Genomic DNA, 24,525 nt, shown 5'->3' with positions numbered 1-24,525 from the left:
CACGCCATCTGTTAATGCCCAGGTTGTGTTTGCAGCTGATGCTTTTCCGGAGAAGATTTTAAAGTTCTTCGGGGTTTGAAGTGGAAACGTTCTCGAGAGAAACTAAATAAACTCCTTCAGACTCGATAAACAGGTGAAGTCTCAGTATTTTAGATGAAGTTTGGGCCTGATGGAGGCCCAGTCGCTGGGAAGTCAAACTGAGAGGCAGAGGAATTCTGTTTTCTGGATACTTTTCCTTCCGATGTGTTTCGGATTATTTTAACCACATTTTCTCAGTTCCAGTATGACCGTCCTGCACTAACGTGCAGTGGATTCTTTTATTTTTATTCTATTATTATTATTCTTATTATATAATACTTTTAACCTGCTCTTTACCATCTGACTATTTCTCTATGAAATCATTTGGATTTTTTTTTACAACAGACTGTATACTCCTGCATTGACACGTGAATTGCCTTTATTAAGCTTGTTGAAGTCCGGCTTTTATTTTGAAGGAGAAACCGTGTAACATCCTGTAAATTCCCGCTCTTGACGCTGCTTCGGGGTGAGCTGGAGAACGGTTGGTCAGTGCGCATGCGTCACACCGCGGGCTAATTGGAGGAGAGAGTGGGAAACGTGATTAACATAATCAGATATTTGTCATGATTCATTAACGTTATCGATCCACATTCGGATCAATACTCACCGTATCAATACGGATGAGTTGAGAGTCGGACGTCAGAAATCTTATTGATCGGCGATCGGCACTGAGCGGTTGAACCGTGTTCAGCAGCACAACGCGAGTCTGAGGCGGTTTCAAATCCCGATAACTCCCCCGACACGTAAAGGAAACCTCGGGCTTCAGCTGCGTCGTTTCCCTTTCGTGCAACTTTACACTTTAAACGTGTCGAGTTCATAGAATCCGGTGCTTTGTTAGAAAAGAAACAACCCAACAGTAAACACGAGCAAAGCTGAAGGTATCAGTCGATTATTGGTGATCGATGTATTTCCCTTTCGTTATTTTAATCACTGAAATGCGTTTTTAACAATGTAGAGAAACGAAACACTGAAGCTTTCACGTTGTGTAACTGTGGCGACATTTCTCTCAGGTTATAGTAATCAGTCAATCAATCAATCAATCAATCAATCAATCAATCAATCGTGAAAATATTCAGCAGATGAACACGTAGAGAAAATCATCATTAGTGACAGTTTTACATGAATCAGTTAAAATGGTCTCCCCCTCAGCTCCAACAGTAAAAAGCATCAGTGACAGAAACAAGTCGCAGCATCGTTTTACTTCTACTTTAAATACTTTTAAATACAGTTTCCTCTCATCCCTCTACTGGAGTCACATTCACGGTGCAGGACCTTTACTTTTACCGGAGCATTTCACAGTGTGTATCAGTACTTTTACTGCAGTACATCTGCAACGTGCAGGAAACACACCGACGAGCTCAGGCACAGAAATCAACCAGAGGAACCGGCAGGGGGCAGCGTCACGTCACCATGCGTCCGCTCGGTCAGAACCACAGAAGAGGAAGCAGCAGGAAGTGCCGGGCAGCATCGGAAAAGACTAGCCTGGTTAGCTGCAGGCTAACGCGCTGTGATGTGAGGTTTATCAGCTTAACTGTAAGTTTTTATTTTACCGTATTTATCTACAAACTGACTCTGACTCTGTTTGGACAGGTATTAACCAGCTGTTAGCTTTTAGCATGGAGCTTAGCTGACTTCCTGTCCGGGTTCAAACGCCATTAGCATTTAGCTCAGAGTTTAGCACGGTATTAATCAGTTTGACCGAAAATCAGCAGGTTCAGGCTGTCAGGGGTTAAACCGGAGCTGTGGACAATAACCGGACCGATACAAGACCAGATAACCCAGAGCTAACCCAGAGCTAAACCCGAGCTAACCGAGAGCCCGGCAGGGACGACCCAAATAAATGCATAAACCAGATAAGTCAAGTCCAGGGGTAAACAGTTCGAACAGACACAAGTTCAGGTTTAAGGTAAAAACAGAAAAATAACAAAGTTTGAGAAATAAAAAGCGTCCCGCTTGTATTTCCACTTTAACCCGCTTTAAACCTTTCAGACTTCAATCCTTATCTCTTTAATCCGTCATCATTAATCAATATTTATTTAGTCAGTGAATATTCGACTAAAACTAATGATCGATAATGAAAACAGTTGATTATACACTTTTTTGTTGATCAACTGATCAATCAAATGGTTCATTGTTTCATCTTTAGTCTTTGTAGTTTCAACCGTTTTGGGATTTTTACAGAAACAAATGAAATGAATTTAGTGTCTGAACTTCGATGTGAAATCGTTGAAATGAGAGACTCCGTTTGTAAATTTGCAGTTAAATGATAAAATAATCAAAAACTAATGAACAGTTGGGAACGTGTTTATTTCTGGATTAGGTCACAAAATAACTGATGTTTCCAAGTTTTATGACGGAAAACAACATTTTATTGAATAAAAACATGAATCCTCCTCTGACGTCTTGAGAAACTGATCAATCACTTCAACCACAGTTTCCATAGTAACACGTGACGTCAAAACATGTGAGCGCATCAGGTTCACGCGCACACAAACCTTGTTTTACTATATTCGTGGGGACCCATCATTGAATAATACAATCTCCGGCCCCCGTAACCTAAACCTGACCTAAACCCGGTTCTGACCTGTAGGGTTCGGACCCAGTTTATTCTGCTGCTTGACCTGAACCTGACTGGTCCTGACTGAGGATCAGGTTCTGGGTCCGTGGGCATCATGTCCTGGAGGTAGTTACTCAGTGAACACTGGGAAAGAAGCAAAAAGTCTGGTAGTTTCTGTAGGTTCACTGAGTTAAAGACTTTAATACTTTTTAAAACCACAAAGAATGAAGTTTAATCCCTGTTTCACAGTCTAACTGGTCAAAGTCTGAAGGTCTGATGGAAAACTGGAATTATTTATCATATCACATTTTCCTGTAGGTCCCAGCTGAATATAAAAATAATTCCTAATGATATAATTATTCAAATAATGTGACATGGGCCAGAAACTTGATGAATCAATTAACGAATTAAAAAGGATGAATTAACTTAAGTTCATGTAAGTTTCAGTTGACTCTTGACTTGTCCACTGTCTCAGACCAGTGTTAGTGTGGAGGTGGAGGACGTGTCCTGAAAGATGCTGCCGTCCACAGCAGCAACGGACTAGAGAAGACACATGCTCTCCAAGGCTTTTTTTTTTTTTTTTTAAGGAAACTTTATTCTCTTGAAGCCTTCTCAGACCCACAGATACACGGTGTGGCCAGTCTTTCCTGGTGAACTAACAAAAATACAACCTCAGATTTCAGGTCAGGTTCAGCTCTCAAATGTGGCAGGTCTAGCTAGGTCAAGTTTTAAACTGATATCCTTTTCTGTATTTCTCGTCTCATCATCATGTTCAGACTCAAACCAGATCTGAACGTCTCCCACTAACAGGAGCTGCGATGTCTCTGGTTCCTCGGAGCCACAGAGCTCCACCGTTTCCAGAAACTGTCGCACTGGGTGACGTGTTCCTTCATCACCACGAACACGCACACTGTCGTTTGTTTAGACTCAGTCCCACACACGCCATCCTTCTGCCACAAACGCTCACTAGAGCACCGAGCGTGGATCAATCCGCCGCTGAAAATAGTCCCCAACAGAGTCACAGTTTCCTCCTGTTTGTTTGATTAAAAACTACAGTGAGCAGCTGTTTTAGGAAAATGACTGAGAGTTTTTAAATGAAACTATACATTTGTGAGGTGTTTTTAAATATTTACGTCTTCAGTAGGAACCGATGGGCTTGAAGCTGAGAACCAAAGACAGAGGAGGGAAGGTGTCGAGAGACGGACCAACAGACTCCTGCAGCAGGTTCAGCTCCGACAAAACGTTTATTTAAACAGAAACGGTGGTGTGTTGAACACCCTGTTGTAAAACGCATGCACACTGGCCTTTATATGCAGCGAGGTTTATATACATCACTGCTGATTGTAACACGTGACACACTCACTAAACCATTGAAAACGCACCTCATGGCCTGTTTCGCGCCGTTTACACTGTCTGGAGGAAACGTGATGTTCAACCCAGAAACCGTAGCAAAACGCTGCACACTGTTTTCAGACTGTACCTGAAGGTCTGATGATGAACACCTGACTGATACAGGCTGGTTGAGGATTGACCACGGAGGCGGGAGACACGGTGATCCAGCTCCATTGTTGTTTATCTCATGTTTAACAAAATGTTACAAACAAGTAAAAGACGGGGTATGTACCTCCCCTACGTCATTCTTTCTTCTTTATTTGTCTGAAGAAGGTAAATAATCTTGTGTCAGGTGCTGACGCTAAGCCCTGCCCTCTTTGTGCAGGTGTGTGACCTGTGTTGACCTCAGCGGGCGTTGCCGGGGGCGATGGCTCTGATCGAAGGCGTAGGGGACGAGGTGACGCTGCTGTTCGGGTCTCTGCTGCTCCTCGCGGTGCTGCTGCTCGCCTGGATCTCCACCCGCACCTCTGAGCCCCCAGAACATCTGTTCACATCCACCGCAGGACCCGCCCCTTCACTGAGGACCGGCCCCGCCCACCAGGACACCCCCCCCACCTCCAGCAACACAAACGCGTCCTCTTCATCCTCCTCTCCCTCACCCTCCAGCTCTGTGAGTGACAGCTCTCTGACAGAAGCTCCCACTGCCTCCGCCCAGGAGGATAAGGAGGAGGAGCGGGGAAGGGGGGGCGAGGCTGGAGGAGATGGGGCGAGGAACAGAGGGGGAGGAGGAGGAGGAGAGTCTTCGTCGCCGTCTCAGAGGAACATGGTGGTCAGACTGAAGTTTCTCAATGACACAGAGAGAACAGCTCAGGTCAAACCACAGGACACCATCGGATACATCAAACGGTAACAACACTGCTACACACTGCTGCAGTACTACAAAGAGACAGTCTGTCGTAGTTTTACTGAGCACTGGTAAAGGTTTTATGGGCAAATAACACATGTATCGCACCAAGGTTACACACACAAACTGCGATGACAACATTCATTCAGTCACATTGATATATACAGGTACAACATTTAGACTGTGAGTAAACGCTGACGGGTCCCTCGCGTGGCTCGAGCAATGAATTCAGCCTCTATGTAGATTAAATAATGGGACTCAGCCCCGTCCAGTCACGTGGTTTCACAGCCTGTAGTCACGCAGCATCGTCAGCACACGCACACACACGCACGCACACACACACTGTGAGGATGATGCTTCACCCACAAACCTTTACTGGATGTTCCCCACATGCCGAGAAAGTAACACACATTTCTGTAAAGTCAAAGGGCTGTCCTAAGATAATTAACAATAATAATTAGCCACATGTGAAATGTTCCCTGTTGTCATTAAGGTAAGGGTCTGTTCTCACTGAGGATCCTGGTCCTGCAGTATGAGGCACATACATGATCAGAGCTGCAGAGGTGTGTGAAATGTTCTCCTCTGCATCACACAGTCTCTAAAACTATTCTGGTTTTGTTCAAACAATTTTTTTTAAATAAACTTAATGTCATCAGGCTTTTCAGAACATCTCTCCTCCCTCCTAACTGGTGCTAATATAAATACCCGTCATTTTACAGGTTAGTTGACGACATTTTACTCCTCAACCTGAATGCGTCACTGAGAGTCTTTGGCCGGTTAGAACTAATTTCAGACTCTGGTGTAGTCGTTAGAGTCGTCTAGGTTCAAGGTAGAAATTCTTGTCGTTCTCTCCGTTCTCTACACAGAAGAAACAAACAATTATGACTACCTACCTGACATGCTCCCACCCAAACAGCCCCAATCCACGGGACCACCGAGGTCCCTGCGGTATCTGGCACCTAGGCGTCAGCAGCAGATCCTTTATGTCCTGTAAGTTCTGAGGCGGTGCCAATGTGGATCAGACTTGTTCTAGCACATCTCCCAACACCCTGTCTCCAGCTCATGGTTAGTCCCTCCTCAGACCACCGATTGGGAACACCCCGCCAGCCTTGATCCGACCCAGTCATCTGACCATAATGATCCCGTCCTCGTAAAAGTGGCTCAGGTCTTTACACTTGCTCATTTCTCCCACATCCAACACGCTGACTACGAGAACCTGTTCACCCGCCATCTGACGTGTCCCCGAGCTTCGAATGCGCCGCTGTCAGGGGGTGAGCAGCGTTGTTCTCTTCACCTGTTCTGGCTCCTCGGCGTATCGCACAGTTAACGCAGCGAGAACAGACTCAGTAAAAACCAGAAAACCAGTACACAGGCAGTGAAGTGCAGTCAATAAGACAGATCTGATCGATGTTGTGTTGTGTTGACTTCTGACCTTTCAGGACCTACTTTGCGGGTCAGGAGCAGCAGGTCCGGTTGATCTATCAGGGTCAGCTGCTGCAGGATGATGCTCAGACTCTGGCTTCTCTGAACCTGGTCCATAACTGCGTCCTACACTGTCACATCTCTCAGCATGCCGGGCGGGGTGCGGCGGGGGGGCCACGGCCCACAGACCAGGTGCAGGTGGCTCTGAATGTGGGCAGCCTGATGGTCCCCTTGCTGGTCCTCATGCTGTCGGTGCTGTGGTACTGTCAGATCCAGTACCGGCAGTTCTTCACGGCCCCGGCCACCGCCTCGCTGGTCGGAGTCACTATCTTCCTCAGCCTGGTGGCCTTCGGAGTCTACCGCCGCTAGCTGCTCTCTGATTGGGTGCTGTGGTGATGTCAGCAGCCAGGGGCGGAGCTCTCTCTCTGTCCCTCTGACCTCAGAGCCGGCCGGGACTCACACCTGCGGGAGGGAACAGGTGCCGATAGTTAGTTTGTTTTTGTTTCTGTTGACATGGAGACGCTAAGTGTAAACAAGGACTTTAATTTTTATTTTTTTTTTAGATCACGTTTCAGTCGGTTGATCATCGATGTGCCTCTTTTACTTTCTGGTCTTCTTAGTTTCTGTCGACTGCCAGACTGTAACATGCTCACGTGTCTGTCTGTACGTCTGTCTGTGTGAACAGGGGGAGGAAGGTCACTTGTGTAAATTACAGCTTTTGAAGAAAGAGAAATTCTATTAAATCATTTATTTATCCTTTTGTGGTTCTTTTCTGTCTCTGTAAACGGATTCAAGTTATTTTACTTCCACTATTTTCAAATGGCTTTTCCTTTTTCAGAGCTATTTTTAGTCAAGTCTGTTAGTCTGTCAGCATCACAAATCTATAGTAATAAAACAACCAGTGAGGAGCAATGTAACGGTACCTGTAGTACCAGTAGCTGAGCTGAGGTGAGGGTAGCACCACCAGTAATACTAGCAGAAGCAGAGGCACCAGTAATGAGGGACTGTGGCAGGAGATCTACTGGCGGTGGTAGGATGGAAACGTGTCCGCTGTTCCACATCTCTCAGTATAAACCAAAGGTTGTAGAATATTGATGAAGTTAATGACCTGTAGGGCAGATATTTTACAACCCCTCGAACTGCTGGATTTAGGCTGAATGAAGAAGAGGGAATTTATTAAAGCAGGAGCTGCTCCTTTGGAGAGTTTGCAGGTCCTGTTTTGAGGAGCTGCACAGTCAGCCTCAGGTTTTTTATGAAATGACGACCATCTGAGGAAGATCTTAACTCAGACATGGAAGAGGACGTATTTACTAAATTATACACAGGTATTATTATACACCTGTTACACTTCAAAAAAATCAGACTTACAGATGACAATTACTGTTGGAGGTGTTAAACGGAAGCAGGTGCTTTTCTTCATTTATTGTGTTATACTGACAGGTGTTTCTATTATTTTGTCCACCCCGATCCAGGTGAATCAGCACACATAGAACACTAGAACCTGCATGAAGGAGGATTTATTACAGGACTGGATCAGATCGGGTTAGTCTGACCCTAATAACCCGGACTCGAAGTAAAAGCAGTCTGAGCGCCTTGTTGTAGACCAGCAGTGAAGACGGATGTACTGATCTCCTGTCAGCTCTAACTGTGACGTTAGGGGTTCAAGTGGCGTATCGGTAATGTGACTTTTCTTTGACACGAATCAAATCAGACCAGGAAGGTAAATAATTTTACAGCCGTCATTTTCTGTAAATTAAAGTTCAGATTATGTTACTTAGTTTATAAATATGAATTAACAGTTTAAAGAAGAAGTTAAAGAGCTTCAGAGGGACTGTCGGCACTGCTTATACTTTTTTTTAAATTTTATACAATTGAGATTTAATTAGGGAGTAAATGGTGAAAATGCTGCTTTGACTACTAGAGTTCAGCTATGGACCAAATGCATTTACACACATCAGAGCTCACTAATAAACGTTTAATCACCACATTTGAACAGAACACGTTTTCTCTCTGTATAATCTGAACACTTTAAACCACTGAGACTGACGAATGTTATTTTCCAGGTGACATCTTCAGCCTCTTCTCTCTCAGGTGACAGTTTCATCTTCATTCATCAACACTGAAACATAAGGAAACAGTTCAGAGGGAGATTATAGATCCAGGGTCTTTAACCACATGATCCACATTAATCCAACTGTCGGACCGAAGCACAGATCCAGGAAAAACCTGTTTATTGATGGTGTGAATGGGTCAGCATGGGTCCACCTCACTGAGTCTAGCATTCAGCTCTGTCACCAGGACAGAACAGGTCAACATCAGGGAGCAGTGATGTCCTGTAGACCTGTAACTGGGCTGAGGCTGAAGCCAGGAGCTTTTTAAAAAAAATTGGGGTTTTTTTGCCAACTCAGAAGGTGTGGTTTTCATTTCAGCCATTGCATCTAACTACTGTTATGAGTGAAATGGCATGTGCTGGGTTTGTACACATGGTTTATACCGTACATCTGAGTCCTGGAGTCCTGGAGTCTGCAGCAGGTGCTCAGTTTCACCAATTACATCACAGTTTACAGGAATGTCAGGACTCAAAACAGGTAAAGTAGCAGCTGCCACCTGTTACAGTCTGACTGAAAATAAACTTCTGTGCTCGTTGACTCAAGGTTCATGACATTTTACAAAAGGTGCAAAACATGAGACTGTTTCATCACTACGGCCATCACACATGACATGACCACGGCACTGAGGTCAGAGTGAGGTCGCACCTGTAGCTGTGCTGACAGGTGTTCAGGCAGCTTGACACCTGCAGTTTCCAGCAGGATGATGGTTTCTGTCGGAGGGAAACTTGAGGAAGATGAAGACTCTTCATCATCACCACCACCACCACACTGAGTCACCTGCTGCAGACTGAAAACACACACACAGAGAAACAGACATATACAGGTGTGAGTTTACCTGTTGCTGACTGAGTCCAGCAGGTCTGAGGTGTGAGTTTACCTGTCGCTGACTGAGTCCAGCAGGTCTCAGGTGCGAGTTTACCTGTCGCTGACTGAGTCCAGCAGGTCTCAGGTGTGAGTTTACCTGTCACTGACTGAGTCCAGCAGGTGCTCTGTGTACATGTTTTTCCAGTCGTGGATGATTGACAGCATCGAGTCTCTGAAGGGTCGCAGGTCAACCTGCAGCCAGCCGTGCAGCACCTTGACCTCTTCCAGGTGAGTCACCTCTCCGCTCAGTCTGTGGAGTGACTCGATCTGAAACGGAAACACAAAACAGACACTAACAAGCAGCAGGGGGAGCAGACAGCGCCCTACGGACCTGAACCAACAGCAGGGTCACTCTAAACCTGCGAAGATGCTTCTGTCCTGCAGCCATCAGGTGAGGTCAAGTTATGACACACAGGTGTGACCTGACAAACCTGATCAACATCTGTCAACAGCAGAGACGAGAGGCTCCACCCACACTGCACCACACGGGTGGATACAATAATGACCACTAACTCCTGAGCAATAAATATTTAATATGAAACTAAGATTTTTACCTGGGAAACACCTGGCCAGGTGTGTCTCACCTCTCTCTGGAAGTCCTTCAGGGTGGGCGGGGTCTCTTCAGCCTCCAGCTCCTCAGGTCCCAGCGGTCTGCTGTAGGTCAAGAACTCCTGCATCACCCCCCGTCTGTCACTTTGCCACAGGTGAGAGTACTTGTCCAACCCAGCCCTCAGATGCTCCGCCTCCTCCCTCACCCGCAGCAGACGCTGCATCACTGCCTGTTCCAACGCCAAGAGCTCCGGACTCTGCTGCAGAGACATCTGAGAGACAGGTAGACACGTCCAGTTTGGTTCCTTGAAGCCTGTAACAGCAGCCTGTACGGGATTCAATGAGTGATGCGAGAATGATGTCAGAGTCACCTGGTAGTTGCCTTGACGACGCACAGAGATCCTGGGCGGCAGACTGGCTGCTGTGTAAACATCACTGATGATGGTCGTCAGGAGGTCAGAGAGGCCGCTGCCCACCGACGGCTCAAACACACTTCCTGTTTCCTTCAGCTGCAGAGAGACTGCCAACAACGCAGCACTGCAGCTCTGCGCACACACACACACACACACACGCTTTAATGGTGCACTACTAACCTGATCTGGGATCTGCTGTTTAGTATGAACAGCTGATTCAGGTCATTTGGTGTTGGTGTGTAAAAAACATACAAACAAACAAACAAAAAAGAAACTCAATAAATTCACTCTGCAATCTAACACACAGTTTAATGTTTGAATGACTTGTGTCAAATTTCTCAACTTTCTTCCAATAACGCAGCAAAAAGCACAAAGTTTCTGTCACATCTGGTCTGCAAATCTTTTTTCTCCCTTTTTGAAATTTCTTGTCTCAGAGTAAATCAGAGAAATTCGCTCTTAATGTTACATTTAACCCTATGACAGAGCCCCACGTGTTATATCCCGTTTAATGTTCGAGTCTTATTTCCCATTTTATTTTGAAAAACTTCTCTCTCTTGTCGTTCCAGTTCCTGCCCTTATTCCACCGAAAGCTCTCGTGTGGCCTTCATGATCACAGACCCACCGCTCAGTGGGACAGACAATCTGCCATCTCCCTTTCTGTGGAGGCTTTTAGAGGCCTTGAGAAAGGGGTTTAGACTCTGTACTCCAGGCCGAGGCAGCATGGAGGCTACTGGCTTTTGGGCAAGGCAGCAGCCGGGTGGCCAACCATGCAGTTTGTTTCCGGTCCCTGGCTGCTGACGGTGACTACAACACACACTCTTTGTCCGACACTTTCCTGCACAGTTTATCCGATCACATCAAAGGCCATCTTACACCCTTAGACCTTAGACTTACTCACCGACTTTGACCCTCTGGTCACCTTAGCCATTAAGATTGATAACTGCCTGTTTGAGAGAAGGAAGGAAGAGCCGACCTGAAAGGAGACCTCCCTTCCACTGGGGGCAGTCCACTTCCCTGCTAGCAGACATTCGACCTCCCGTTGCCATGGTGAGTCCCAAAGATGAGGTGACAGCTCTCTGGTGGCAGGGAGGAGCCAATGCCGGTGGGCCACACTCACCCTACCCCCGAGGAGCTCGAAAGCTGACTTTAGGAGGGAAGGTGCATCTACTGTGGTCAACTTGGACATTTCCTGGCGGGGCGCCCAGTAAAAGGCCAGGCTGATCAGTAAAGGGAGGGTTACTGGTGAGCTGCTCCTCTTCTTCTCCCCAACCCTCTCAACCTCTGACTCATGCTCACCTGGTCTCTCCTGTTGCATCTCTGAAGTTGGCTGTTTTTATGGATTCCGGGACAGATGAAAATTTCATGGACAGGGGATGAGCTCACCAACTCCAGCTCGAATTGGAGCCACACCCTTGTCCCCCATTTGCCAACACCTCAGATAACCATCTCCTGTGTCGGGGGCTGCACCAGAGTCCACCCCTAGACCTCCACGTGTCGGCAACCATTCTGAAACCATTGCTTTTCATGTTGCATTTGCAACTCATCATGTCTCCTGTCTGCCTCTCCCAACGTTCTCCCCAAGTCTGTGATCTTCCCCAGAGTTTCCTGTCCTTTGTGGCATTCCCTCCGTCTACCTGGACCTGAAAGAATTTTTCAACAAGGCCCATGCAACATCCCTACCTCCTCATCGGCCATACAACTGCACCATTGACCTCCTTCCCGGGGCTTCCACTCCTAAAAGCCCGCCTCTACTCCCTGTCAGCCCCGGAGAGGGAGGCTATGAATCAATACTTCCAGAATTCCCTTCCTTGTCTCCCACTGACGCCGGACTCTTCTTTATAGACAAGACAGACAAGACACTTTGGCCGTGAATCGACTACCGGGGTCTCAATGATGTCAACATCAAGAACATGTGCCCCCTCCCACTCATCTCTACAGCTTTTGAACTTTTACAAGGTGCCACTAATTTTTTTTTACTAAACTTGATCTCAGGAATGCCTATCAGCCTGCTCACGTCACGGAGGGGATGAGTGGACAACGGCCTTCAAAACCCCCAGTGGCCACTACGAGTACCTGGTAATGCCATTTGGGTTATAACTAATGCTCCAGCTGCCTTCTAGGCCTTAATCAACGATGTTCTTCGCTACATGATGAATCATTTTGTGTTTGTCTGTCTGGTTGACGTTCTGAGAGCTCACCCCATTATATGCTTCTCCTCTTTGGCTTGTCCTTTGCCAGATTGTCTTTGTTACTCCTACAGTGTGCATTGCTTTCCAGCATTCTCCTCACGTTTGCCTTATTTGATACATTGCCTTGTGTCTTGGTTTTTGCGTATTCCCTGGCTACTACTGTTTGCCTTTATCAGACTGACTTCCTGTGTAGGACCCTGTGGCTCTTCAGTAAAGACACTTCTTTTTTGAACCTTACCTGGTCTCCTGCGAGTTTCTCTGCCTCGGAGTCTCTGTCCTCACCAGAAACGTGTGTCTTATGTGTTGGCCCCCAGGCACTCAGGGGGCCCCTCATTTAGAGGTCGAGCAGAGTTTCAGTGCTCTATTGTAAACAGTGTGTGACAGTGATGCTGCAGTCTGTTACTGTACGATGGCGACACCCTGTCAGAATAACGACCCCCACATCTGCAAACACCGTATTAGGGTTTCTATTGGCCGACTGTGAGGTAAACACACGTATAGGACAGAAGAGTCATGTGACTGTACCTTAACAGGACATGATGACACCATCAGGGCTGACACTCAGCAGGTGTGTGTACCTGTGGGTTCATGTTGTCAGACAGGAAGTGTAGTGATCTGAGCAGCAGCTGGAACAGTCCATCTTGGACTTTGTCATCAATGTTGTCCAGATACCTGAACCAGGACTCAGAGCAGTCAGTAGCTCTGTACAGACTCCTGTTCACCTGAGGACACAGCATAGTCACATAAACACCCATTCTCCTCCTCCTCCCACCTCCTCATCCTCAGGTGTTACCTGTGTTAACCTCAGCAGCTCCTGTCCCTCCTCTCTGATGCGCTTGTAGCTCTGTTCTGTGGCTCCACCATCCAGCAGTGACTCAGCTGAGCGCTGCAGCAGGTGAAGCTCCGCCCAGCCCTGCGCAAGAACATTAACACACTGATGCACACCACGGTCTACTGCATGTTAGATTTCACTGTGAGACCAAACTTTATCTTCTGTTTCAAACATCACACTCGTATCAGAGGAGTCACAGTGGATCTAAATACAGGACGTGTCTCTGTCTGTCTCTGACCCGTCTAACAACAGTGGTCAGGTGTTCTAACAAAGGTTTTACTGAGAAAACGAACAAAGGCAGTAAAGACCGACGCGCTCAGATTTAAAGGACAGTCTGTCTTAAACATAAACATGTGAACTGGATTTTCCTCCTGTTCATTCTGGACATTAACAGGTCTTTGCACAATATTTTCTTATTCTGTGTGAGTTTATCTGAAGTCAATGTGAAGCTTCATCACTCTGGATTAGTCAAATAATTTCCAGAGTCACAGTGTGTCGGGTTCCAAATCCCCTCTTTGTTTCCACAGACACTTTCCCTGTCCCCGTCTTAGATTCACACACCTTCGTTTCCCCGTCACTGACTTCAGCTCATTCAGATGATGATGATGTCTCACAACAACACTGATGAGGAAAAACCTCTTCTATTAAACACACTGATCAGAGGTCAGAGGTCAGCTGACTGACCTGGATGATGTGTGTCATGGCGTCCGTGTTGGCCCTGGCCTCAGTGACTGAGGAATGAAACATCAACACTTTGTCTGTCTGCTGCTTCACCAGCTGCTGCAAACCTGAACATTCACACACAGAAAGAGACACACCTATAAACACACACAGAGACACACACACCCGTCTAGGAGTGTTCAGAGAGCGGAGAAAACTGCCCCGGGAGAATCTGATTGACTTTGTATGTTATGACTCCGGCTCTGAAATTGGACTCATCAGTCCCCGTCCTCTCACAGCAGTTGTCGGTCAGGTATCACGTCAGGTGACGTCAGGTGATGTAACAGGCTGGTTTGAGATGATCCAGACCTGCACAGAATCGGTCACCAGCGATAACCACACAGTGCAGCCGGTCAGATCTACATTAGCAATGATCGAGGCGGCAGCAGTTTTTGGAGCCAGGTGCCGCAGTGCATGATGGGAACCACCTGTTCTATTCTGTATTTACTGTAATGGACTGCCCCTCGGGGACATTAAAGCTTAGCTACTGTACTCTGCTCTCCGTGATGTGTCATGCGATGTGTCACCTTCAGAGCCCCAGGTGTTCCCCTGCAGTTCTGACAGAGTCCGGTTCAGGTCCTGCAGCTGGTCCTTGATCAGAGGAAGCTCGACCTGCAGGACGTCACTCACCACCTGACGGAGGACCACAGTCTGTCAGATGACCTTCACTTTGAGCTCTGCTCCAGCTCTGAGTTCTTTTAAATCAGTCTGTTTGCTGCTGCCTTTGATTCAATTCAATTTGGAACAGCTGCAGTGTTTATTCTCCTGTTTAATCTGTTTTTATTCTATTTAACCTCATTTTTACCATTTATGTTATTTTGAAATACTATTTATGTGTATTCTTATATTGTCTTAGGTTTCTTTTGTATTTGTGTTGTGCTGTAGAAAGGTGCTGTATAGATAAACTCACCTTCACCTGGATCCACCTGTCAGTTTCAGAACCAAAACAATGTGCGTGTTTGTGTACCTGGTTGTAGCAAGCCACCATGTGACTCAGGCTGAGGTAGTTCTGCGTGACGTCATCTCTGCAGGTGCAGAGTTGAGCAGCGTGGGGGCGGAGCTCCATGTCTCTCTCCCTGATCACATACCTGAGCTCCCTCAGCACCGCCTCCAGCTGGTAACACCCACACACACTTGTCTTACATTAATGGTGAGAACATTCATTGACATTATGCATTCCCTAGTCCCTAACCCAAACCTTAAAGGTTCACTAGGTAACTTTGCCATATTTGCTGAAACTGTCACAAATGTCTTGACAGTAGTACATGAGACTAAGGTAATCTGTGAAATCATCAGGTTCCTCTGGCTCCTCCTAGTGCTCCTAGTGGCATTTGCAAGAATCCACCACGCCTGACTGAAAAAAATCTGATGTTTCTTCTCCTCACATTCTCCCCTGATATTCTGGAGTAAACGGGCCTCAGTTTTAAATGAAAGAAGAGAAAAAGCTACATCACAACGTTCAGCGGTTTTCTCCTCTTTGTTGACTTCCCTAATGTCAACTTATGTGGTAATACTGAGGTTAAACCATAAAGAAGTATAGTGATCTATGGTTTTGTTTTTACATATATATTTCTAGTTATTTTATTTTTTTAAATTGTTACAGTAAAGATACAACACACACTGTTACAGTAAGAAATACAAACACACACTGACCTTGTGGCTGCTGTTGACTCCCAGCATGCCTTGCTGGTTGAACTGGATCAGGGGTTGTTCCAGTACAAATCCACAGTCCGAGTCCAGCTGAGAGCTCCATTCTGACTTCAGTCTGTCTCTGAAGTCCTGCAGGGGGTCCACAATCTGCTGGAACCTCTGCAGAACTAGCTGACCTGAGTCCACACACCTGAACACAACAGAGATCGACAAGTGTCAAGTCAAATCAAAAAGTCAAGACACACACTGAAAACCCGCTGAGTGTTTAGTGTATGTCCGCAGTGATCTTTGATCTTACAGGTGTTGAACAGTCCTGTAGTTCGTCAGAGAGTCTTCGGCTCTCAGTCGGAGCTGCTGAGTCCAGCAGAGGCCAGCTGCAGCAGTCGGAGTGAACCTGCTGAATGTTTTCGATTTCTCTCTCTGACTGTAGAACAGCAGCTTAGTGTGATCCAGCTCCATCAGGACCATATCCACCAGCCGGATCAGGTAAGGTCGCAGTTGATCCTGGATCAGACGCCGGTCCAGGATGAACCCGAACATGTTGACCAGCTGAAACGCATACTGGATCAGACTCAGAGCTCATTTCCCGCGGCTGCTGTACTTTGTCAGAGGTACGGACTCGTACCTTTGCTGCAGAGGAAGAGACGCTGCAGTTCTCCAAGGCTCTGCTTAGCACCGACACCAGACGTCTCTCCAGGTCTGACACCTGAACCTGGAACTGATCCAGGTACAGTTCAAAGCTCTGAGAGGAAGACGAGGAGGAAGCGGAGTCATACACAGCTCAGTCAAACATCGAGTACCTCACACAGATCAGCGGACTGTCACCTGGTCGTCGGAGTCGGTGGGGTCACAGTTACAGTGAGACAGGACCGTTACATGACGCAGGAAGTCCCGATACATGTTCTTAGCCACATCTGTCCACATCCTGCCATTGACACCGGACAGAACCACTTGATCCAGCTGATACAGCTGCAGACTGACACAGAATACCTCCTGCAGGAGGAGAGAGGAGAAGACATTTTCATTTCATAAAACTCAACTTTAATCTCAAAAAGTTCCATCCGAGTGTTCGCTGAGATCTGAACTGAAAAGCAACAAACAGGATGAAACTAACACCGACGATACCTCTGCTGCTAACGTCAACCAGAACAATAAGTGAAGCAGCAGTGTCCTGTATGCAGCTGCTGTTTGTCCAGCTGATTAAGTGAAACTTCAGACTAGCGATCAATTACTAAATCAACCAATTAATACACAGAAATCATATTATGACGACAATTCAATGCTTTCACTTAAAATGATGATGCTCTGACTTTGTATAGTTGCTGTTTTAAGAAATGGTCAGCCAAGTTAAGAATATTAAATATAGCACATGACGATGCAGAACGTCCACTGTTGGACATAAACGTGATGAGGCTGAACGAGCTGAGAAGATTACGTTTTAAAACAACGTCAAAAACCCAATTTTTCCTTTATCAACAAAAAAGGCTGCAGCTTTGAATAGCTGGTGTCACACAAATATAAAATCGGTTGCGACAGACTTCAGTTCTACTTATTTTCTTTAAGATAATGATTATGCCTCAGCTACATGATCGCGTGCTGTTTTTTTCATTATTGTTATTCTAGCTGCTGAAAACACCTGCTCAGGTGAGACAGATAGGCCTGGTCAAATAACACTGTGTGCCAACTTCACCAGCTCAGAGAATCTTTAAACATTTAACTCACACCAGTAAACTGGTTATTCCATCTGTGGCCCTTACTGACGGGCAGCACTCACACCTGTAACTCCATCACATTAAACGGACACACACCACCTAATGACACAACCTGCGACTACAAAACCACTGTACTCATCTGGTACTTTACACTTCGTGTGTCTCATCTTCTACTTTCTAGGTTAATATATTTTATGGACATTTTTACTTTTACTAACAGAGATACACAAAAGACAAACCCACGACATTTACTGCATATAGTTCAACTCAATTCTCCGTACACTTTTCAGCGATACATATTGAAGGTCTCCATATTGTGTATGTATGTTGTATGTGAGTACTTGGATGCCCTGCAGACGGTGTAGGAAGTTGTCCAGGTGGATGAAGACCAGGTGTGAGGGAAAGTCCCAGCTCTGGGAGACTCGGTCCTGCAGCAGAGACAAACATGCAGCAGTCAAACTGTCAGTCTGTGTCTCAGAGGAACCACGGGTCTTTCCTCAGCCAATCATTGACTGGACGGTTTATGTACAAAATACTGATTATTAGACATGTGTTTCATCTACATCATTAATAAAAGTCTTGTAACTTTGTCTATTTTTTCTTATTTTCTGTTCCCAGTGCATCTTGACTCATTCAGGAAAACCGAAGCACAGCTACCATTATTGCTCCTGTATCAGCCTGAACCTGGAGAGGACGTCAGGCTCACTGTACCTTATGGATTTTACTGAAAGTATTTACAGCCGGTCTGTCATGTTCATTCAATTACAAACAGATGTGACTGGTGCTTCTGCTGCCACTGGTGCTGTTTTCTGTCACAGTAAAGTCAGTTTCACCTTTTTCTCTCTGTCTGCTCTGTGAAGTCACTCTGAGTTCTCTTAGAGTAACTGATCCTGATCCAGTGTTTTCTTTTAGTTCTGATCTGGTTCACGTTCGCACGCGTTAGAGAAATAAACAGGAAGCGATACGGACTGACAGGTAGCTCACTGATTGGACAGTTTTGGTGAAGTCTTCCGACATCATCAGTTAAGCTTAGGTGGCTGACAGCAGGTCATTCTGCACTTTAATGTTTCTAAAGTGTTTATTTCCTTTCTCACTGACGATCAGTGTTATTCGACTGTAAATCAGCTGCATGTTGAATAGTGATGAACAGGTAGAAACAGGAGGAGAAAGAGTCGTCTGTGCGGAGATAAACAGGGATCACTGAGTCACTCTGCCAAAGGCAAATATAGTGGAAACACATTCGTCACTACACAGACGGATTATAAAGCTCCTCCTGAACAGTTCACAGATCAGCTGATTGATGAGTTGTTTATCTTCTTAATTCATGTTGAAATCGCAGAGCTACCATCAGAAAATCCCTCTGACTGGAACCAAACTGAGACCCTCCTTTTCACTTGATCTCAGTCGGGTTGTTTGTTCCACAGTAGAGTTTGATTTAACTGAGCCAGGTCGGATGTGAAAGCAGTACTACAGTACCCATGAGCCTCAGCAGCAGTACGCACAAAGTGAAACCCATAACACAAATCATGTGGTCTGCAGCTGTACCTGGCTCTGGTCCTCCAGCTGAGCCCTGATCTGACTGTACGTCTCTTTGAAAGTTTGCAGAGTCCAGATCACCAGTCTGACATCATCCAGGACCAGACCAGGGTCTGACACCAGACCATGCATCACTTCCTCCCCTCGCAGGAACTTCCTGCTCTGCAACAACAGAAGAAGAAATTTGGAGGGTTTGATGATAAAAGACAGAACACACACACACATTCACTCAGTTTGTTGGTACCAGGTGTATGAGGAGGTTGCAGATCTCCTGCAGCAGGACCACCATCCTGCAGGGTTTACAGTAGAACTCAGACCTGATCCACACCAGAAGCACCTCCTCCAGCACAGACGCCATGTTTTCCCCCAGCTGCCAATCAGGGGGAGGGAGGGAGGAGTGAATGAGTCAACAAGTGAATAAGGGGCTGGTTCAGACTCAGTCCAGGTCTATGAAGGGGATCAGGTGTACTGCTGGTTTACAGCAGCTTTTAGGAAAGACAATTATCTTATTTCCTCTTCTTAATGTAAATAGGGCTGAAACTAAAGATTATGTTCATTACAATTTATCTGCTGACTATTTTCTTGATTGATTGATTAATTGTTTGGTGTATTAAACATCAGAAAACAATATCCCACAGTCCAAGCTGACATCTTCAAATGTTGTGTCCGACCAGCAGTTTAAAACACAAGAGACTGAGTTTACTGTGATAGAAAACAGAGAAAAACAGCTGTTCACGTTTGAGAAGCTGGAACCATCAAATTTTTGGAACTTTTGCTTGAAGAGTGATTAATCAAACGATTCATCAATTATCATAATAGCGCAGATGAATTTAATGTTTACTAACTGACTAACGGATGCAGTTGTAGATGAAATGGTGTGTGTGTAAACCTGCGCAGAGACTCACAGAAAGTCGAAGAAGAGATATAAAGACAAGTCTGTTGTTTTGTTGCAGCAGCAGTGACCTGTTTGTGAGTGTGCAGGTACCTGCTGGTACTCCATCTGCTCCACCTCCTCCAGCTTCTTCTGCAGAGGAGACAGGTTCAGGGTCACATCCTCCGCCTCCTTCACACCTGAGAGAGGACATCAGCTGTGTTTCAGGCTGCAGGTAACAAGTGTTGTTATTTAACAGGTTCATACAGAAGTGATGTCTACCTTCCTGGACGTCTCTGTACATGTCTCTCAGCGTGGACCAGTAGACACTTTCTGCCCTCTCAACAATAAACGCCACCAGCTGAGCTCTGCTGCTCATCAACTGAACAGACAACACCACCACAAAATAAACAATCAATCAACAAGACAAGGTTTCATTTTCAAGGGCTGATGCTCAGTCACCGTTTGACTATACTTTTATCAGTGTTCCTGCAGACTCCTTTGCGGTCTGTATTTATCAAATTGACCCAAGAAGATAATCAGTCCTAACTGGACTAAAATCCTCAGAGTGAAACAAGTTTGGTGCAACTGTCAGGACTCTCTCCTGCTTATTTTTCTTTCAGAAACCAGTCAGGTGACGTCAGCAGCTTCTCAGCTGTTGCTTCCTCCGGTTAAAATGAATTCAGCGGCGGTAGATTATATCAGCTGTAGCTGATTAATGTTAATTAATGTGAAACTTTAGTCTGCTGGTTAATGTGCTCAGCTCACGTTCAGGTTGGAGCTAATTTGGTTTCATTAATGTTAATGTCGATTTAATTCAGTGGCCGCCACTAAAAACTGTAGGATTTCTGTATTCTGGTCCAACAACAGCTGATCACAGATCTGAACTGGATCTTTATTTACAACTTTAGTTACTGACAAATGATCAAAGTTAAACTTACTGAGATCCAATAAGGGAGTCTTGAGGATTCAGATTTGATGGTGGATTTGGATTTGACATAATGCTATTGACCACCAGCCCTCCTAGGTTCTGACCTACTTCATCACCTGCTGTTGGATGAAGAGCAGGTTCCGTCGTCGGTTCTTCCAGAAGTGGAACTCCTCTGAAGGAAGCGGCTTCAGTCCGTCCACAACTGGCTGAGACGAGTCCTGCTGCAGGAACTCAGACACAAGCTCCGCCCACTCTATGATCGTCCAATCACAGGTGTGGAGCAGTTTCATGTCTGATACCTTCCTGTTAGAAGAGGAGAGCAACTGCGAGCCCGTCAATCAGATCTTTCAATCCGGGCGTACATTACCGCAGAGTCCACTGTTGTCTCTGCACTACCTGCCCGTCTCCTATCGCTCGGACTCTGAATTAAAGTACACCTGGATTGACAGGTGTGGGAATCTGAGGGCAGGAAGCGTCAGTAGTTCAACTTACTCTGTGTTTCTATCCAAAACAGAAAAGCTTCATGTCTGACAGCTTCCTTTCATTAGCAGTTGACAAACAGAAATTCAGGACAGATTGTCAGAGAAACTGTGTCGGTATAGGATGATGGTATCAGGCCCGTTGGTATGAATGTGATTGAGAATGGTTGTGTGTGTGTCAGTACTGTCCAGGTGTACCCCACCTCCTGCCCAGTGTCAGCTGGGAACATCATAACAGCAACTTTATAAAATCATTTTAAACAAGGTTTAATGCAGAAGTACAGTTAAAAATAAATACCAAATCAGCATACATGCACACACACAAAAGAAAAAAAAAAGAAAAAAAAGGAATAAATAAATGTGGAAACTGTAGTGACTGATCTCAGGTCATTTGGGACCAAAGTACCAAAACCTCCCTCTGGAGTCCTGAATCTTACTGTGGGTACAGTTGGGTCCAGACCACCAGATGACCTAAAATACTGCATAACGCTTCAGCGTCATACACAAGATGGCAGTACAGGCTACAAACCTGTAAATAAACAGAGGGCTGCTGTGGCATCATCTGTGGCGATCGACATAAATGACATTCAGTGTACTGTATTCAGCAGACTGCAGTGTAAGCATGTGACCCGTTCACGTACATTTGGGCTTTTACCACATTTTCTGAATGTTACGACTGAACTACACCAACCTGCTCACCCCTGTGCTAAACGTTATTAGTTCATCTACAGCAGGTCTCATGTTCACTAACATGTAGAGCACTAACTATAAAAATGTCTCGATTTCTAATCAGAGTCACAGACCAGATGCAGAGAAACCAGGCAGAAGGAAAATCAGAGGGATATGAGACGAGCTGAGCGTCATGCCCCGCTCTGAGTACTAGGTTATGTTTTCTTAGTGTCATTCATTCGTGGTTTCCTGTTTTATTTTTGTGATACTCACCTCTCCTCTCCTCTCGTTTCAACCTGCCCTTGTGTGTTTCCTGCCTTTGTGATTGTCTACCCTGCCCTGATTAGTTCCACCTGCGTCTCTTTGTCTTCCCCTCACTAGTGTATTAAATCTGTGTGTTCCCTTCGCTCAGCGCCAGTTCATCTTTGCACCATGAGTCAAGCGTGCAGGGTTCCTTGTTTTTGATTTATGACCGGTTACCTGACCCTGCCTTTGCCTAATCTTCTGACTGCAGGCTGTGTACTGAACTCTGTTGAAACAGTAACAGACAGGGATTTTTTAACCTAGTGCTCTTCTGAGTCGTGCATTCGAGTCTTCTCTCCTGTGGTGTTCCAGTTGTTACACAGAGGGCATTTCTAGAGTAATGGAGAGTCCTTCAGAGGAAATCTTAAACCCTTTTTGTGTTTTAAGATGCAATTGAGCCCTCTCTGGTCTCAACCAAAGCAATTTAGTGGCATTTCCATACCACACACCCAAAACCGTTTTGGTGTTTGATGGTAAAAGTGTCTCCTGTTGACTGAGTCCAGCCAGTGAAGACCACTGGACTGAAGGATAAACAGGTAAAGTTAATGGCTGGATGGATGCTGATATCTTATTCCACTGCTCGCTGAATAATTTCACACCACACTTCACTGTAAATCTTTACATTCAAAATTCTAAAAACAAAGAGGCTATAAAATGCTAAGATATCCTGGATTATCAACTTAATCCTCTTCTAAAGTACTTTTATATGCCTAGCTATTTTTATTTTGATTTTCCTTTCAAACCTTGTATCTTTTTTTTTTTTTAACTATTGTTATTTCTAGTTCCTACGCATTTCCTCAGTGTTACCCTGCTGAATGCTGTTTTTGAGCGATTTCTGTGTTTTCTGTTTCTTCGTACGTTCTGCTTCTTGTCAAAGAAGTCTAATTTGCAGCTACAACAGGAGGCTGCTTGTCACAGACAGCTCGGCCTAGAAGACAAAAGGTGGACCTGCCTACCCTCCTTTGGCGGCGTCGTACAGAGCATCGTCATGGAGAGCGTCGGGATGAGGCAGGAAGGTGCGTCCCTCTATCTGAGCCTTCATCACCAGCGCTTCGTTCTTCTGTCGCTCCATGAGCCTAAAGGCCTCGTCGATCACACCCGACACCCACCTGCTGCTGTTCTCCGGGTTGCTAAGCAACGGGCAGGTCACCTGAGGCGAGACACTACATACCTTCAGGCGTTACAGCATTAATGTCCCGCAGGGGGCGCTCTTTTACACTAACAAACGTATCTAAATTAGCCTAAGCATACCTCGCCTTAATGTTACTGTTAGCTTTAGCCCTGTCTTATCTTCTGCTAATATTACAGTTAGCTTTGGCTTAACTAAAATAGCCCTATCATACTTGCCTGCGATCGTTAGGACTTACTTTTTGCTTAGCTTACCTACTTTAGCCTTAGCCTAGCTGGCCTTAATGTTTGTTATTCTTTGCTTTGATCTTAGTTTACCTAGTCTTAACATCATCTTTTGGTTTAACTTTTGCCTCATTAGACCTAATTTGTCTCCATTACCATTTGATTAAAAATTTTGTATTTTATAATTACCTTAGCTCAACATCAAGTTAGCCATATCTTACAATTTGCCTTAGCTTAACAGTGGCATTAATTTAGTCCTATCTTAAATTACCCACAGGTTACAATTAGCCTTAAATTTACCCTAAGCTTAATTTAGCTACAGCTCATTGTTAGCTTTAATATTAGCTTAATCTTATAAAATGCTAAGGTAACAGTTACATTCAGCCCTACTTTTTATTAGCCTAAGCTAAGTTACATTTAGCCTTACCGTACCTGTTCAGTGACACAGATGATGAAGTTCAGGACCTCTTCTCCCTGAACTTCTTGAAAGATTAAAATTTTCCTGGAGTTTTCCTTAGTCACGGCTTCACGGGCCGTTTTAGAGACACAGATTACTTTACTTTGGATGTTCTGGGGGAAGTCGAGGCTGACAGAGAGTCTGGAGTCCGGGTCCTGACAGATGAACAGGTGACAGTAATCTTGAGCGTTAAAGAAACTGTTGAAGTTCACCTGGTTCCCCTCCTCCGACACAAACTCCTGCCATCTTGCCTCATCCAGCCTCAAACTTTTAACGGTGAAACTCCGGACAGGATCCAACCGCTCGTCTTTACCCTCCATCTCTCTCTTTGTTCCTCTTTCTCTGAGTGTCTGAAAAAACTGGTCAAAAACCTTGAAAATCCCACCGTTGAATTTCTAACGGTCAAACCAGTCACTCGCTGCCTTCAGTGTCTCTCCACGGGTCGTACTTTCCAAATTCAATGCATTCAAAAGCTTTTGATAACAAAAAACAAACGATTTTCACATGTTGTTTTAAATAAACCGTCAGCGACTACTTTAAATGTAGTAGTGATATCTTTTTTTTTTTTATTTCATTTATGTTCCTAGGTTCAC

At 45.4% G+C, this 24,525-nt stretch overlaps 2 protein-coding genes across 13 annotated transcripts; one reads left to right on the top strand and one right to left on the bottom strand.

The window, feature by feature from the left end:
- The first annotated feature begins 1,189 nt into the window (after positions 1–1,189).
- Positions 1,190–7,050, top strand: tmub1 (transmembrane and ubiquitin-like domain containing 1). Of its 4 annotated transcripts, none has more exons than XM_040145450.1 (4): positions 1,190–1,611; positions 3,780–3,859; positions 4,353–4,873; positions 6,311–7,050. In XM_040145450.1, the coding sequence occupies exons 3-4, from the start codon at positions 4,395–4,397 to the stop codon at positions 6,660–6,662; spliced, it is 831 nt and encodes a 276-aa protein (XP_040001384.1). In that variant the 5' UTR covers positions 1,190–1,611; positions 3,780–3,859; positions 4,353–4,394; the 3' UTR covers positions 6,663–7,050. The 4 variants fall into 4 exon arrangements, with proteins under 4 accessions (XP_040001384.1, XP_040001383.1, XP_040001382.1 ...); XM_040145449.1 differs by having other exon boundaries at positions 3,777–3,859; XM_040145448.1 differs by lacking the exon at positions 3,780–3,859 and having other exon boundaries at positions 1,194–1,611.
- A 1,204-nt stretch (positions 7,051–8,254) lies between these two features.
- dnah9 (dynein, axonemal, heavy chain 9) lies at positions 8,255–24,311 on the bottom strand. 9 transcript variants are annotated; one of them, XM_040145575.1, is made up of 22 exons: positions 23,908–24,309; positions 23,079–23,272; positions 20,788–20,974; positions 20,023–20,122; positions 19,855–19,940; positions 19,114–19,239; positions 18,879–19,031; positions 17,675–17,761; positions 16,447–16,614; positions 16,247–16,363; positions 15,920–16,170; positions 15,625–15,811; positions 14,939–15,085; positions 14,499–14,604; positions 13,936–14,039; positions 13,213–13,332; positions 12,998–13,141; positions 10,189–10,362; positions 9,853–10,089; positions 9,366–9,535; positions 9,050–9,191; positions 8,255–8,412 (listed from the first exon to the last, which is right to left on the bottom strand). In XM_040145575.1, exons 1-22 carry the CDS (start codon positions 24,250–24,252, stop codon positions 8,407–8,409), a joined length of 3,351 nt encoding a protein of 1,116 aa, XP_040001509.1. In that variant the 5' UTR covers positions 24,253–24,309; the 3' UTR covers positions 8,255–8,406. The 9 variants fall into 9 exon arrangements, with proteins under 9 accessions (XP_040001509.1, XP_040001510.1, XP_040001513.1 ...); XM_040145576.1 differs by lacking the exon at positions 19,114–19,239; XM_040145579.1 differs by lacking the exons at positions 23,079–23,272; positions 23,908–24,309 and adding an exon at positions 22,093–22,249 and having other exon boundaries at positions 20,788–20,994.
- Between the last annotated feature and the right edge of the window lie 214 nt (positions 24,312–24,525).

This window comes from Xiphias gladius, chromosome 15, assembly GCF_016859285.1.
Source record: "Xiphias gladius isolate SHS-SW01 ecotype Sanya breed wild chromosome 15, ASM1685928v1, whole genome shotgun sequence".
Lineage (NCBI taxonomy): Eukaryota > Metazoa > Chordata > Actinopteri > Istiophoriformes > Xiphiidae > Xiphias > Xiphias gladius.
This window is presented reverse-complemented; position numbering and strand designations above follow the sequence as displayed.